This window comes from Pieris rapae, chromosome 8 (assembly GCF_905147795.1).
Source record: "Pieris rapae chromosome 8, ilPieRapa1.1, whole genome shotgun sequence".
Taxonomy (NCBI): domain Eukaryota; kingdom Metazoa; phylum Arthropoda; class Insecta; order Lepidoptera; family Pieridae; genus Pieris; species Pieris rapae.
The window spans coordinates 1,389,227-1,403,624 of NC_059516.1; the positions used below are offsets into that span (position 1 = coordinate 1,389,227).

The following is a 14,398-nucleotide window of genomic DNA, read 5'->3' on the forward strand; positions in this document are numbered from 1 at the left end:
GCAATATTCATTATTATTGTATCATTACGTATCATTTCTATATAAGTATACAAAACTTTCGTGTCACAATGTTCGTTCCCATACTCCCCCGAAACGGCTCGACCGATTCTTATGAATTTTTTAATGCATATTCAGTAATTCTGAGAATTTACTATACTTTCAAAAGCATAAACTTTTTATTTTTTTGTTTTGTTCGGGACGCCCAGCAAGGGCAGTCATCACAGCCATAGACACCCATTTTTAGCAGGTGCGATGCCGGCCTTTACGGGAGGAGTACGCTCGAATTTTGAATATTTGGAAGTCGATCTCTCAGGAAAGACCCTCGCTGGTAGTCGCTAGTTAGTTCAATCACATAGAAACTCAAAGAACCAAGATATGAATTATTTAAAGTCTGTTAATTGGCTTTTATAAATTATAACAAGTGATAAATTATGTCTGGGGAACGTTTACAAACTAGAACGCTCTTTGTGTCGACTGTTAATAATATGAAGCTCGCTTTTTATTCAGTTTCATAGTGATATATTATATAACACTGTGAAACTAACTAACTAAAAAAAAACTATATATATAAATATTAATTATCCCTTGTATAATAAATACACATTTAAGATCTTTTCGACGTCTAAAACACTTTTTATTATAAAATTTTTCTATTCCCTTATCTCTTTGTTAGCAAAAAATGCATATTCATATCGTTGATTTTTATGTAATGATTTTTTTGCTTTACTGCATATATATACTTGTTGTGTTTCTTTCGCTTGCTTATATGATAAATAAATAGTTCAGGAGCCAACTGACAAACGGTTACACTTAATCCTGCCGTTTCGTTAAACTCTCCACTCAAAAAACGTTTAAGGTTTCTTATTCTAAGTTGTAGACCTCTAGAGGACAAATCTTTTGTTTTAATTTATTTTATTATAATTCATTACTAAATATGTCACGTGGAACATGATTTAAAGCTCGTTTCAAACCTTGTGTATAACAAAAAAAACTTGGCTAAAATTGAAACAAAAAACAACAAAAATTCCTGCGCGGTTTGTTTTTTACTTCAGTACATTGTTTCGCTCATTCTATTCACATTCACCTATTTTCTGTAGAATATAAGCGTACATTTATGTATATGAAATATATAATTGTTAAGAGAATTTGCCTACCCCGAAATACTTCTGTACACTTTACGACAGATATTTGAAACTGTTGCGACCCTACTACTGGTCTTTTGGTGATAATTAATTTTAGTAAGTGAATTTAAAACTAAAGTGAAATGCTTAATACTATTATAGAATAGTATAGTTCGTTTTCGCTTACCATACATCTCCTTTAAGGTATTGCATCGATTTTATCGCAGACTTTGACAGAATTAAGAAATTCCGTAACGAAAATATAAAAAAAACCTAACACACGATGAAATATAGGTGCGGCCAATAAGCCGTATATAGTGAGACAGACTTGGCGTGTTAGTCTGGTTGAGTGGAAGATTGAATTAATATCAAATAAAAAACCTAAATTAAAATCAGCACTCAGTACTAAACAGCTGAAGAACAAATGGTAGGGGACGTGTCACAATTCTGGAAGACAAGTGACACGCTGCGACATGCTTCAAGCGCCTCGTAAATTGATACCACTTTATGTACACTTCAGGTAACGGTAACTGTATGTAACTCTGTATATTATATACAAAATTACTGGAATGTTCCTTAGGTTTTCAACAGTAATATTATTATGATAATTTGAAAACGATCTCTAAATTCTATTTGTTTTTTAAGGCCTCATAATTTGATCCAAATTTCTAATGACTAATAAAAGTATAACAGTAGTTAGATATTTAATATAAATAATAATAAAAAAATTGATAAAAGGAAAATTAAAAAAAAAAGTTTGGGCCCCGTTAATACCTTTAACGCTGGTAGCATTTCCTCGCTGTATTACGATACCTATTCGTTAATCGAAGAAATCACCAGCTCTGCTCTCTTTATTTATCAACTATAACTGATGAGGCTGATAATTTTAAATAGTGTACAGGTAAGGATTATCGAGAGCTCTTACTGAAACTAGATCATTTTTCTTCCATCATTTCGACATCGAAATTCCCCGGCTATTTATCCTAAGCCAAGTCAGCCAGTGATGGATGTCGGAAAACTCTAGTGATGTATGACGTTATCTTTTGTCACTGTGATATCTTTATGTTACCTCGGATAATTCATTTTTATAAATCATACGGAGGACAGTGTTGGCCTAATGACTTCAGAGTTTCACTCTCATCCATGAGGTCATAGGCTGTGACCAATGGACCAATGGACTTTCTTTCTATCTAGGTACGCATTTAAAATTCGATCGAAAGGTGAAGGAAAATATTGTGGGGAAACCGGCTCGTTTCAGACCCTTAAAGTCGAAGGCGTGTGTGACAGGAGGCTGATCACCTACTTGTCTATTAGATTGAGAGCGCCACATTAAAAAAAACGAATTTCATGTGTTTTTTATTCCCTCTTATTTATTGAAAGCAAATTTTTGAACTTTATTACACTGTATTTTAAATTTATTAAAATCCTTTTTTTTATAGAACAGGGGGCAAACGGACAGGAGGCTCACCTAATGTTAAGTGATACCGCCGCCCATGGACACTCTCAATGCCAGAGGACTTGATACTTGATTCTTAGGATAATGAATTTGAACTATTTCACAATATTATTTCATATGCTACAATTATTTATATCAGTGATTTTTCACAACTGTCTTGTCACAGTTTTTCGCATCTCTAAGTAATGAGCCTCCGTAATCGAGGTTTTATCTTATACGCTGACGGATGTCGGGTTCTGATACCTGAGTTTACTCAAGATTAAAGTCTCATTAGATAGCGGTTTTTGATGCGTCGTAAATTTAAAGTCGGTTATGTTAATTAAAAAAAAACATTAAATAAGGCTTTATTCATTCATTTTTGATCAATACATAGAATCTGGGTTAAAGACAGCACTATAATTATTAACTCTGTTTTATAGTTTTCCCAATTTTTAAGCTTTATGGCAATTTTTATGGACTAGTTCAAATAGCGTAGAAATTAGAAGTACGATATGACGTGGTGACGTTTTTAAAATATGTTATGTGCTGAAAGTTCGTAGGCTAACATTTACAAAATTGTTTTTTTTTTATAGAATACGATTGTATTTTGATTGCATTTAGTATAGTCAGTTGCCTTTGAGAGCTAAACAACGATTATAGCGGTCATACAATTATGCAGTACTTACGTTTTGTCTGAAGCCTATCTCAATCCATTCGATTACTTCTTCATCAGCGCAAAATATCGGTCCAGTGAGCATTCTATTGCGTTCTGAGAAATCTGGAGTAGTAGGTTTCTATATCCAACATACGAATCGTAATTGCCACCGGTCGTCGATACCAACCACTTTTTATATTATTTTCTACTATCTACCGCGTGTTAGAATATACTTCAAAAAGCCAGTAATTTAATTAAGGCTTTTGAGCATTCGCTGACATTGCACTTTACGCTCGCATAACCTTGGTTCGACCTGGTCTAGACTTGGCAGGGGAAGCCTATTGTCTAAGCGACTTAATTTTAATTATAAATTTAAATTAGATCTTTAGACATCCCTCGAATTCAAATAAATTAGGATAATGTAGGCACTTTATAATCCTACGAGATTTGGGTTTATAAGTAGCTTTTGAGGAATTAACTTTATGATTGGTATTGTTTTCCCGTGGCAAGCGGATAAACGTAGGGTTCGAGTCCTGGTAAACATTTTAGATCTTTAGACATATAGTGAACGTAAACAAGAAAAAAATGCTTTTGACATACTTGAGTTAAATTTACCAAAAAGAAAAGAAAGAAGAACCCAGTTTCTTTCTTTCTTCTAATGTTAATAAAAATCCATTGGTTTCAACGCTTGGAGAAAGGCGGAGAGTTTATTGCCAGTTCTTCTCTTCCGTTCTACGCCCTTGATTTGAGAACTGGCAGTAAATGTAATATTAGAATCATTTAATGTATATTTCTTTTTTTCTGACGTTCATAAAAGTGTACATTATGTTACCTACCCTTTACCTTTTTTACCCTTGAATAATTGATTTTTGATTTGATTTGATTTGGTAAGACGTACGCTGAACCGCATAGTATCATTCGACGAAGAACATTATTTCAAATAGTTATTAAACCTATTAGTACAATAACGACTACTAAATTGGAAATTAAACCATTTAGCTGAAAACCAATTATATCCGAAACAGTACGAACAAATGTAACCGATCTTCTTGTTTTAAGAGCAACGCGGTGGTCTCACGGTACGTACACCTCGCTCAAACATACATAAACTCACAAGACTATCGCCTCTATTTCTGTAGTATAAGGACGAGAACAGCGTGATGTATTTACGTTAATTGAAAACGTTTACGCCAGTGACGTATCTATTTTGGTCCACTGCATTTTGTCCACAGCTGTTACATTCTAATTATCTTGTGTTCATTCATGAAGTAATTATTACATTCGCTCATTAAGAGTTTGGTTTTTAATCAACTTTGATTACTTTGATGTAGTGCTTTAATATATTTTATATTCTAGTAAATCTAATGAAATATATTGTTCACCTCATCTGTAATTGCATTAATATAATTAAGTAAGTTTGTAAACTAAAAGTGACCTTCTGAAATGCGGACAAGAACAAGGTGCTGCAAACGCAAAAGAGAATGCCAACTTAGATAGAAGATAGACTAAATTAGAGAAACAGCAGGGTACATGGCAGATAGTAGCATAGTGAAGATGGAATGGCGGGATTTGGAAGAGGCCTTTGCCAAAAAAGGGCGCACATACTTCTTTTTGAATACATGATGATATGTATATGTTACAAGATTGAAAGAGAAACGTGTTTAAATATAAAATTATCTGAATTAAAACGCTATTATTATTATTATAAAGATACATAAATATATAGGTAGTAAAGATAACGAGCGAGCCGAAGCTAGTAAATGTGGGAAAACCGAAGTTCATGTTTGTGTTTTTGTATACATACAAATGATTACATGCGAAAAGCACTGCTTTTACATAGACACTAACTCTTGGACATATTGATAAAGCCAGCATTGATAACGCTAAATATAGTTAAACGAAAAAAGTTATCCTTTCGATAATTTAGTGCGCAGTTCTATAATGTTATCGCAAAACCGTAATAATTTAGCCCTCAACAAAGAGGGCGAGGGCCCTCCAATAGGGAGACTCAGTGCAAGGTTTGTCGTCACGGGGATCGGACGCTTGTCGGGAGCTGTGCTGGCTGGATCGCGTGTGAAAACAAAACAATTTACAATAAGTGATAACAAGTGACCTTTAGTGACGTTGCATTTTTATACGTACTCGTGTTTTTCACAGTCGGACTTAAAAGGAGCAAAAATTATTTTGTATCAGTTTTTTAAGGTGATTTTCTTTTGTTTGTTTTTTTAGTTATAATTTACGTCGCATAGCTAATTTAGCTGTTAATCTACGGTAATTAAAAGCGTGGGCCGGAACGTCAATTAAATGTGTTCTAATTTTAAACTAATAAAGTAAAATTTAATTTAATTTAATAGACTGGTTTCAAATACATAGTAAAAATTTAATTATAATCTTTTAGAAATATTCAATATCACAGTACATATGAAAACAATGTAATAAATAAAAATTTACGGGCATTTTTATATTATTGAATGGAAAAATGAAACATTACACTATTGATGAAATTAATATAATATAGACATTATTTCTAGACAGGTAACTTAAACTTTTTTTTTTCATTAAGCAAAGGCTTATAGCAGACAATCCCGCAATATTAACCGAAGCTTATCGTGACATACCTTGGAGGGTTGCAACCCTTCGTTTTACTCATTTAAACTTAACTATTGATCGGCTGCACTGCATAACAATTCATATTGTGATTTTTACGTACAATATGTAGTGAAATAAGTATTTCACATACACGTCTCAACCATACTAAAACCATTGGCTGATTCGTATAAAAATCCCGCTTTGCCATTTCCTTTAAATTCTGTTATTCAAAAAACTTCTCGAAGTCAATACTACATTAATAATGTAACTGTTTTTATAGCCACAAGTTAGTCATGAAACACAGAATAATAAACAATTCATCTTATGTTTACATAGAAATGTAGGCGTTTATTTCAAAATCGTTGTATTATAGTAATTTTCTTTAGATCAAATTGAACCAGTCGATAAATTGCCAAACAAATTTTTTATAGTTAAATATCTCAGTATTTATAATTTTCGACTAGAATATACAAAACTTTAATTACAATGCAATATTAAATATATATATATACCTACATAAATATGTATCGATTAGGTTTTTATAAACAGTTGTTTTATAACACTAGACACTATATTATAAACCAATCTTGATTCGAAAGGTAAAAACTTATTTATCTATATTATAGACATATAAATACATTATTTACATCACATATATTATAAAGTAGATTACATTATTCTACTCATGTATTTTCAAATGTCATTTCTTTAATCTGTAAATAAATCATCACTCGGAAAGTTGTATCGAATTTTAAAATCTATTCCAAATTTTTTTTACCTAAGATTTTAAAAACCACTTTACCTACTAAACAATCTCACACTCTTTAGTTTATTAGTATTTAGGCTGTATCTGATAATGTGATAGTGAGTCACAAGACACCCCTTGATTGTGGAGAGATATGTTAATTAATGTTTCTTATTTATTATACAACTACGCCGCATGTAAATCGTTATTATATGTATCAGTTTACTATCGAGGCCTGATTAAAAGGATATATGATTTGATTCTATTCTAAAGACTCGTAATGCGGCAAAAACAGGGTTTAATTTGTTAGCGGTGACAGTTCTTTAACGGTTTAAGATAATAATAATATTGTTGAGATCTTACAACATTCACTTATATGAGAAAATATAAAATATTACGCTTATTAATTAATTGTATATTACAATAGTTTAAAAAGTACAGACCAGGCAAGAATCAGAAGAGTATCTTCTGGTCAGACAGATAACATGAAAATAGATAAGATAAGATAAAATAAAAAGAGACAAAAACAATGAATAATACATAGAAGTTATGTACTGGATATTTTTTTATTGGAATGATATATGTATTTTAAAAATTTACTATTTAGATTACGAGTATTATTAACAACATTTGTAAATTAGTTTCTTCTTTAACAAAAGCTTTATTTCTGTATAATATTTTTAATTAAACTTAAAAACATTGTAAATTCTTTAACACGTATTTCGTTCATATTATTCGTGGATACATTTTTAGTAACAAAACTCGAAAACTATGCCTGATTTCCAAAATTCTTTCACCATTTGAATTCGACATTAACAAGTGTAGGGTATTTTCCAATTATAAATAAATATTAATATAATATAAAAAAACCTTTGCAAAACTTTAATTGAGAATGAAAAACTTCGAAAAGAAAGACTTAAATTATTTTTTAAATGTCAGTAAATAACATAATAAAGATTTTAACTTCAATGATGCCATTGATACAGTTACTGATTCACATACAAGTATGCCCACGCGCAGACGTGGGTGAATGAATGAACCATCGTCTGCCATTTTTGGTATGATTGTGTAAATATACACAAAACAGCTTTTATGACATAACAACAGCTAGTTATTTATATACTTAAACCAGTTCAGTACATAATACATATATTAAACTTTAATCTTGTACCGCTATAGAAGAATTTATTGATTACGAAGTTTTTCATTCCATCATTTGCTTCGGGGCGCATAATTTCTATTCCATAATAAATAACACTTATCTACAATAAATTAAAACAATTTATATCTGAGGCCGCGCCCTTTTGCACGTTGGGCTAGTACCTTTAACATTTTTATTAGTTTTAATCTGAAGTTTAGGTATTGTACTGTTTTTGATTATGCAATAAAATAAACTATTGTAGCTTAGTCAGTATTTGTACCGAAGTAAATTTTGTTATCGATAACCTTATGTATTTTTTGTTACATTAAATAAATCTCAAAAATATGAAAAATACTACATGAGACCAAATCAGATAGCGGTCTGAAAAATACTTACAAACTTTCAATCGAAATGTACATTTTACATAAAGAAGTACAATATTTTTTTTTACCATTATTTTTTTTAAATGAAATGTTATAGACGTCGGCCAACACAGTAACACACAAGATTAATATACCCACATATATATTATTAGCAGGCTTACCATAAAAATTATTAGTCATTATTTATTTATTTTATTTATTAATATTTTTTCAGCTATCAAGTGACATTAAAGACTAAACCCGTGTTCAGTAAATTAAGTTAGTGCTAGTGTAAGAACATTGTGCCAAAGTGATTTTGAACTCTATTCAGTTGTCTTAAGGGTGGTTCGGCATTGATGGCTACGGATGGGCACCAACCTATCTAAATTGAACAAAACCAGAGTCTCCGGTGTCAATCATGTTAGTATTGCTATATGTTTAAAGACGTTCGATTTTCAGGTTATTGAACGAGGCATGAATTTATCAATATTTGAAGAGAAACTTCTTTGGGCGCATGAGGGTAAAATTATTACGGAACGTCACAAAGATGTGCAGCGTTTTTGTAGAAGTAAAGGGAGATAGCTATTGAGACCCATTGAGAGCGAGTGAGAAAGGGAGATCGAGAATACACGCTATTGGTTGATGTATTCGTTTAGTAGTTACATATTAGAACTTTAGATGGAAATTATGTCGCGTAACGTCTTGTACAGTAAACGCAGATTTATTATTTATTTATATATATATATATATATATATAATAATAATCATCCTTAGCACATATACAGTGTGTAAACTGTGTTTTTATATATATACATGGAGGGATACTGGATTTTATCTAAGTAATAATTAATTTACAAAGAAGTTTCACTTCTGACATATGTACTTTGTACGTACGCACTTTTTTTTCAAGAAGAGAATGTCCTATTAATTGATTGATAGTCTGGTATATTTAGATTTGACATACAGGTATTACACTCCGAAAACTACGAGTCTTATTAAAAAAATAATGAAATTACCACATGCAAGGCGCTATATAAATTTATTAATGCTATTTTTTTGTACAATTTGTCTTTTGTGTATTTAATAATTAAAACAGGGCATTTTCCTCTTGTAATCAAAAAATATGTTTATATCGAACGTTTTCGACACATTCTTTTATTTTGTGAAAATTAGTTGAAAAAGTTGAATGATTCGCTTCTTACGAGCTTGCATTTATTTTGCAATTATTTGGCATCGATATTTTAAACTTTTTTTTGTTCCTGTGCATGTTTATGTGCATCAAACCATTAATAGATTTAATGGTTTGATGCACCGCTTAAATAAATTCGCTGATATTCTAAATATTTTTAATAATTGCTCGATTATATGGCCCTTGCTGATTCAAAATCACCTTGTTAGCTATAAATCTCTGTTTATTGCGCGAGTTTCCTCCATATATGCCATTAAACCAGTATTTGTGCGAGGCAGCTTGTAAATCAAAGTTATTTGTCAAGAAAAACATCTCGCTTTGCGGTTCATACACGGTTACAACATACAACGTAATTGCTTCGAGTATTATCACTAAATAAATTCAAAGTCCTCGTTAAAAGTAAATTAATTATTAAAGCTTTTTATAAATGTATCGAATTCTTAAATGATCCTTGGCATTGATTTGCTCCAGTTCAAACAATATGTATTAAAAACTTTGCGATTGAAAAGTTAGAATGGAAACTAACAGAAGCTAAATTAATTTTAAAATTATAAACCTTTTGATAAGTGACGTTTACACATTGCCATGATATTTAAATATTAAACTATTTTTTTATATGGATTTTTTTGCCGCCCAGTTACACTTTCAGTGTTAGATGGCTCGCGAGTACGTTGCCGGCATTTTATTATGTTATTGAGTAGTAGTTTCTTTTTTATATCACTTGTAACAAAACATCATTTTAATCTTCTTTGTATCTGTGTCCCCTTTTTTGGCAAAGACTTCCTCCAAATCCCGCCATTCCTCTGTGCCACTCTCTGCCATGTACCTTGATCTTTCTGTTTCTCTTGCCATATGCCTCCCATTTGACTTTCAATATAGAAACAAAAATTGTTAGAATATAACAAGCAGTACCTCACCCCAACCTCAAAACAATGTCAAAATATATGTATCCCGCTTTATCCCTAACCATTACGCCATAACTCAGTTAGCGAGATCTGGCAACAATGCTATTCCTGCCATTCTGTTATTAAATTGCGATGGATGGCAAAAAATATTTCACAAGTTACATCTGTTAGGGGAGTGTTCGGTAGTTTGAATTTTTCCAATGTTACACTAAATTTGCACGTATTTATTTTTATTCCAGAATAAACATTATTATTTAATTGAGAGAATTATATACAGAGCAGTGTTGGCCTAGTGGCTTCAGCGTGCGACTCTCATACCTGAGGTCGTAGGTTCGATCCCCCGCCGTGCACCAATAGAGTTTCTTTCTATGTACGTATTTAACATTTGCTCGAACGGTGAAGGAAAACATCGTGAGGAAACCGATATGTTTTAGACCCAAAAAGTCAACGACGTTTGTCAGGCACCGGAGGCTGATAACCTACTTGCCTATTAGAATTAAAAATGATCATGAAACAGATTCAGAAGTCTGAGGCCAAGACCTAAACAGGTTGTAGCGTCACTGATTTTTTATAATTATTATTAAACATTAATCATTATTAATTCAACGTCTCTGGTGATACTTAAAATGTACATTATTTAAAATATGCAATTGTTACATTTTTACTCATTATATAAATTAACGACTGGTGTAGAACAATGTTGATATACACTACACCTGTGTGTGTAATAACAATGCAATAGGGTATTGTTCAATACATCATATATTAAATTCCTAATATATTATGTACAAATTTATAAAATTCATATAATTACAACGTCCATTATTCGTAATACCACATTAAATCCATTTTGCACAATAAATATATCAATTTTAATAACACGTTCGGATCTATCATTAATTTTGATATGCATCCAATTTACGGAACTTCTGATATAAATGTTCACACTACACTTTGTAAAATTACAGTGAAACGGGGCTCTAACAACAGGGCCTTATATTTAATAATAAAGTATATTTATACTGAAATTACAATAAGTTATTACCGAACTAAAAATAATTTAGTATAATCAATTTAAGAGCAATTGGCATATTGACTTCAACGTGCGACTCTGATCCCTGAGGTCGTAGGTTCCATCCCCGGCAGTACACCAATTAAACTTTCTGTCTATATGGGATTTAACATTCGCTTGATCGGTGAAGGATCATCGTGAGGAAACCAACTTGGCTTGCTTTAAAACCCTTGTCTATTAGATTGACATATACAAAAATCTGAGGCCTAGGCCTAAAAACTTTGTTTGTTTGTTAGCCACTGCATTGTTTTATAATTATCCATACATTCGGCTTCAGTATAACGGGGTCCTAATAATGAGGTCTCAATTAACAAATACTTAGTTTCTTAGGAAAATTAGAGGAGATAATCTCCTGGCGTCGTGGGTGTTTCGAAACTTTAAGTCTGCTTAAGCGTTTTATTCATCGGTGCTAAATTATACAGCTGTAATAGCACAAATATGGGGCTCCTAAAGTCTCAGTACGTCCCTGTACTAGTCCTGTGCATAATGTATTACCTCTGGTATTACCCCAGGCAAAACCTATCACGAAAATTGTCGATGCAATCATTCATCATCAGAAATCAGTCATCAATGACGGCGTGGACGTCTGATGGTGATAACTTAATTTATTTAGATTGATGTCCTGTACATACGATATTTTTGACAATGGAATTTATAAAAAAAAATATTTTTGGGATTAAAACTATTTTTTTTTTAATTTTCAAGATAGAGCCTGTGAAGTGAGTAAAAAATTCAGACCGCAAATTTCCCGCCATAGAACTAATTGACGTTAATCTCGTGTCACAATGTTCATTCCCATATTCCACCGAAATGGGTCGACCGATTGTTATGAAATTTTTAATGCATATTCAGTAATTCAGAGAGTTGGCTACTTTCCATCTCTCTAGTTTATATAGAGAAAAAATTATAGAAAAACCTAAAAAGTTTTATCTGAAAACCGTCTCAGGGTCACACCTTCACAGTCCTACAGGTACAGTCTCTGGTGTAGCATAGCAAAATATTCCATATTTAAGGAGAAATGAAGTTCGCGGGCCCAGCTATACAGATTAAGTTCGCAAATATCAATATTAAATAAAGATAAGCTATACAGTTGTAACCAAAATGTCTTATTACGCATCCGCTAGATAAAGTATCAAACTACTGTCCTAAGTATCTAAGAAGCTTTTAGCAGTGTATACGTAATACGTCCAAACAACATGTGTTTATCAAGGGTTACGTAAACAGGATAAAAAGTGTGGCGCCGCTCCGACCAATTCGATTGGAGGAGCCGTGGCGACTTCCGGTGCGCGGGAAGATTCAATATCCGTTCGAATCCGAGATATTCGATTACTCGATTATTCGCTCAGGGATTGCGGAGCCGCTTTGGAATCGATTTAAAGTTTCATCAGATCTTTGTAGCGAGTTCTTGGTAATTGCGATGTTCATTTTACGATTCTCCCGTTGAATTCTTAACGGATTTATGTCAATGCTTAGGGCATTCTAGTGAATTTTGAATGCTAATTTCTCATATATCTCCGTAATAGATATAATATTTTTATTCCCTAAACTGATTGCATAAAAAACGTGTGGATGACATGATATACTAAGAACTATCAGGAACCTTAACTTTCTAGTTACATTTACTGTTTAAAAATTTAAGAATAATTACAATTTTAATTACAGTATAGCAAACATATTTATGTTCATTTTTGCATAGCACAGTAGCTATGAAAAGATTAAGTTTGACAGCCCTACGTTCATTGTATCATAAGCTCTTCACCTAATTGGTTACAACAATACAAGACGCTAAGATCAAAGCGCGCCGCATCCAATAAAACGTCACGGGATATCAGGGATGTCACAACCAGATTAGCCACTCACATTTAATTGCTTTAGGGCTTTTCCGCTGAATGGCTTCGGCCAGCTAATAAATTAATGATCAAGTGATCGTGCGCCTGACGTTAATTGGTGCATTGCAATTAATAAAACATCGACGTAATTAGTTATTTTAATTCTCTATTCATACCGTAATTAAAACTGTTATAAGCTCTGATGGGAATGTAATGAGATCTATAAAATGTATTTGCATAACGGCTGAAGTCTCGTTTGAATGGAGACCAGTATTTAATGCGTCCTGCGGAAAATTTTACTACAAATCTTTTGAAACTGTAGATTAACATATAAAAAATCAGTAAAGATACAACCTCTTTTTTAAGTCTGTTCCCAGATTTCTGTATGTGTTTCATGATTTTTTGTCAATCAATAGGTGATCAGCCTTCGCCTGACCCACGTTGGCTTGTTGGATCTAAGGCAAGATATAAATTCTGGAGCATACGGTGGATGCGAAAGCAGTTTTTATTAAAAACAGTCTGTCATTCGTAAAATCAATAAAATTGCATTCCCAGTCGATTCGTTTAAGTGTCTAAAAGTTTTCCAGACTCGAACAGTTAGCTCATAAATAATATATCGATGTCTATTTACTGCAGTCTTAATCAAAATTGGTCTCTATTGACTATAGCATGTATAAGTCGAATGAATTGCATTTGTACAAACAGAAGGGTGCTTTTAACGTATACCAAATATTGATTCATCGCTTTACAGAGCTGTAATCAGGCATTTTTAATGGTGTGCTTGTTTTGCTGATATTACAATGAATATATAAAAAGCTATAAGGCCGCCAGTTGCTTTTCATTAAATTATGTTTAATGTAATGCAACGAAGTGTTAATAAATACATAAATAAAATTTAAAAGAGTAGGTATATTAGTTATTGCTTATTTCCTAACTTTACAGTATATTATATATTATACTAGCTGCCCCCGCGAACTTCGTTTCTCCTTCGTTTCACAAAATAAATTTAATTTATACTTTAGCCTCAATAACACGTGGTAATCATACATTGAATTGTAGCTTATATGATACGTTTCTCGATTTACTATAGCAGTGCCATCTATTGATTACTTACTCAATCCAGTTAAAAAGTATCGACATCCTATAGAATCTCTTGGAGTTAACAGATAATTGTGACTGTCAATTTATTATAGACAAATAATATGAAATAAAATAAAATTGCGACTATATTTAAGGTCTAAGCTATCCTATCTCTTTAGTTGGACCAGACTGCTTACGGTGTACCAATTTAATTTAAAATCGGTTAAGTAGTTTAGGAGTCCATCGCGGACAAACATCGTGACAGGAGATTTGTA

The 14,398-nt window shown here is 32.2% G+C and overlaps 1 protein-coding gene across 5 annotated transcripts in view; it reads left to right on the plus strand.

Annotated features, from left to right (window-relative positions):
* The window catches only part of LOC110996645, a 298,070-nt gene that overhangs the window by 147,617 nt on the left and 136,055 nt on the right, over nt 1-14,398 (plus strand). The window contains exons 1-2 of one of the 5 annotated variants that reach the window (XM_045629338.1): nt 5,242-5,413; nt 8,284-8,468. The exons of 3 other annotated variants lie outside the window; for them this stretch is intronic. In XM_045629338.1, the coding sequence (XP_045485294.1) occupies nt 8,415-8,468 (54 nt within the window). In that variant the 5' untranslated portion in view covers nt 5,242-5,413; nt 8,284-8,414. Of the gene's footprint in view, nt 1-5,241; nt 5,414-8,283; nt 8,469-14,398 lie in introns of those variants that run through there. One more of the 5 variants, XM_045629339.1, reaches the window with a different exon arrangement.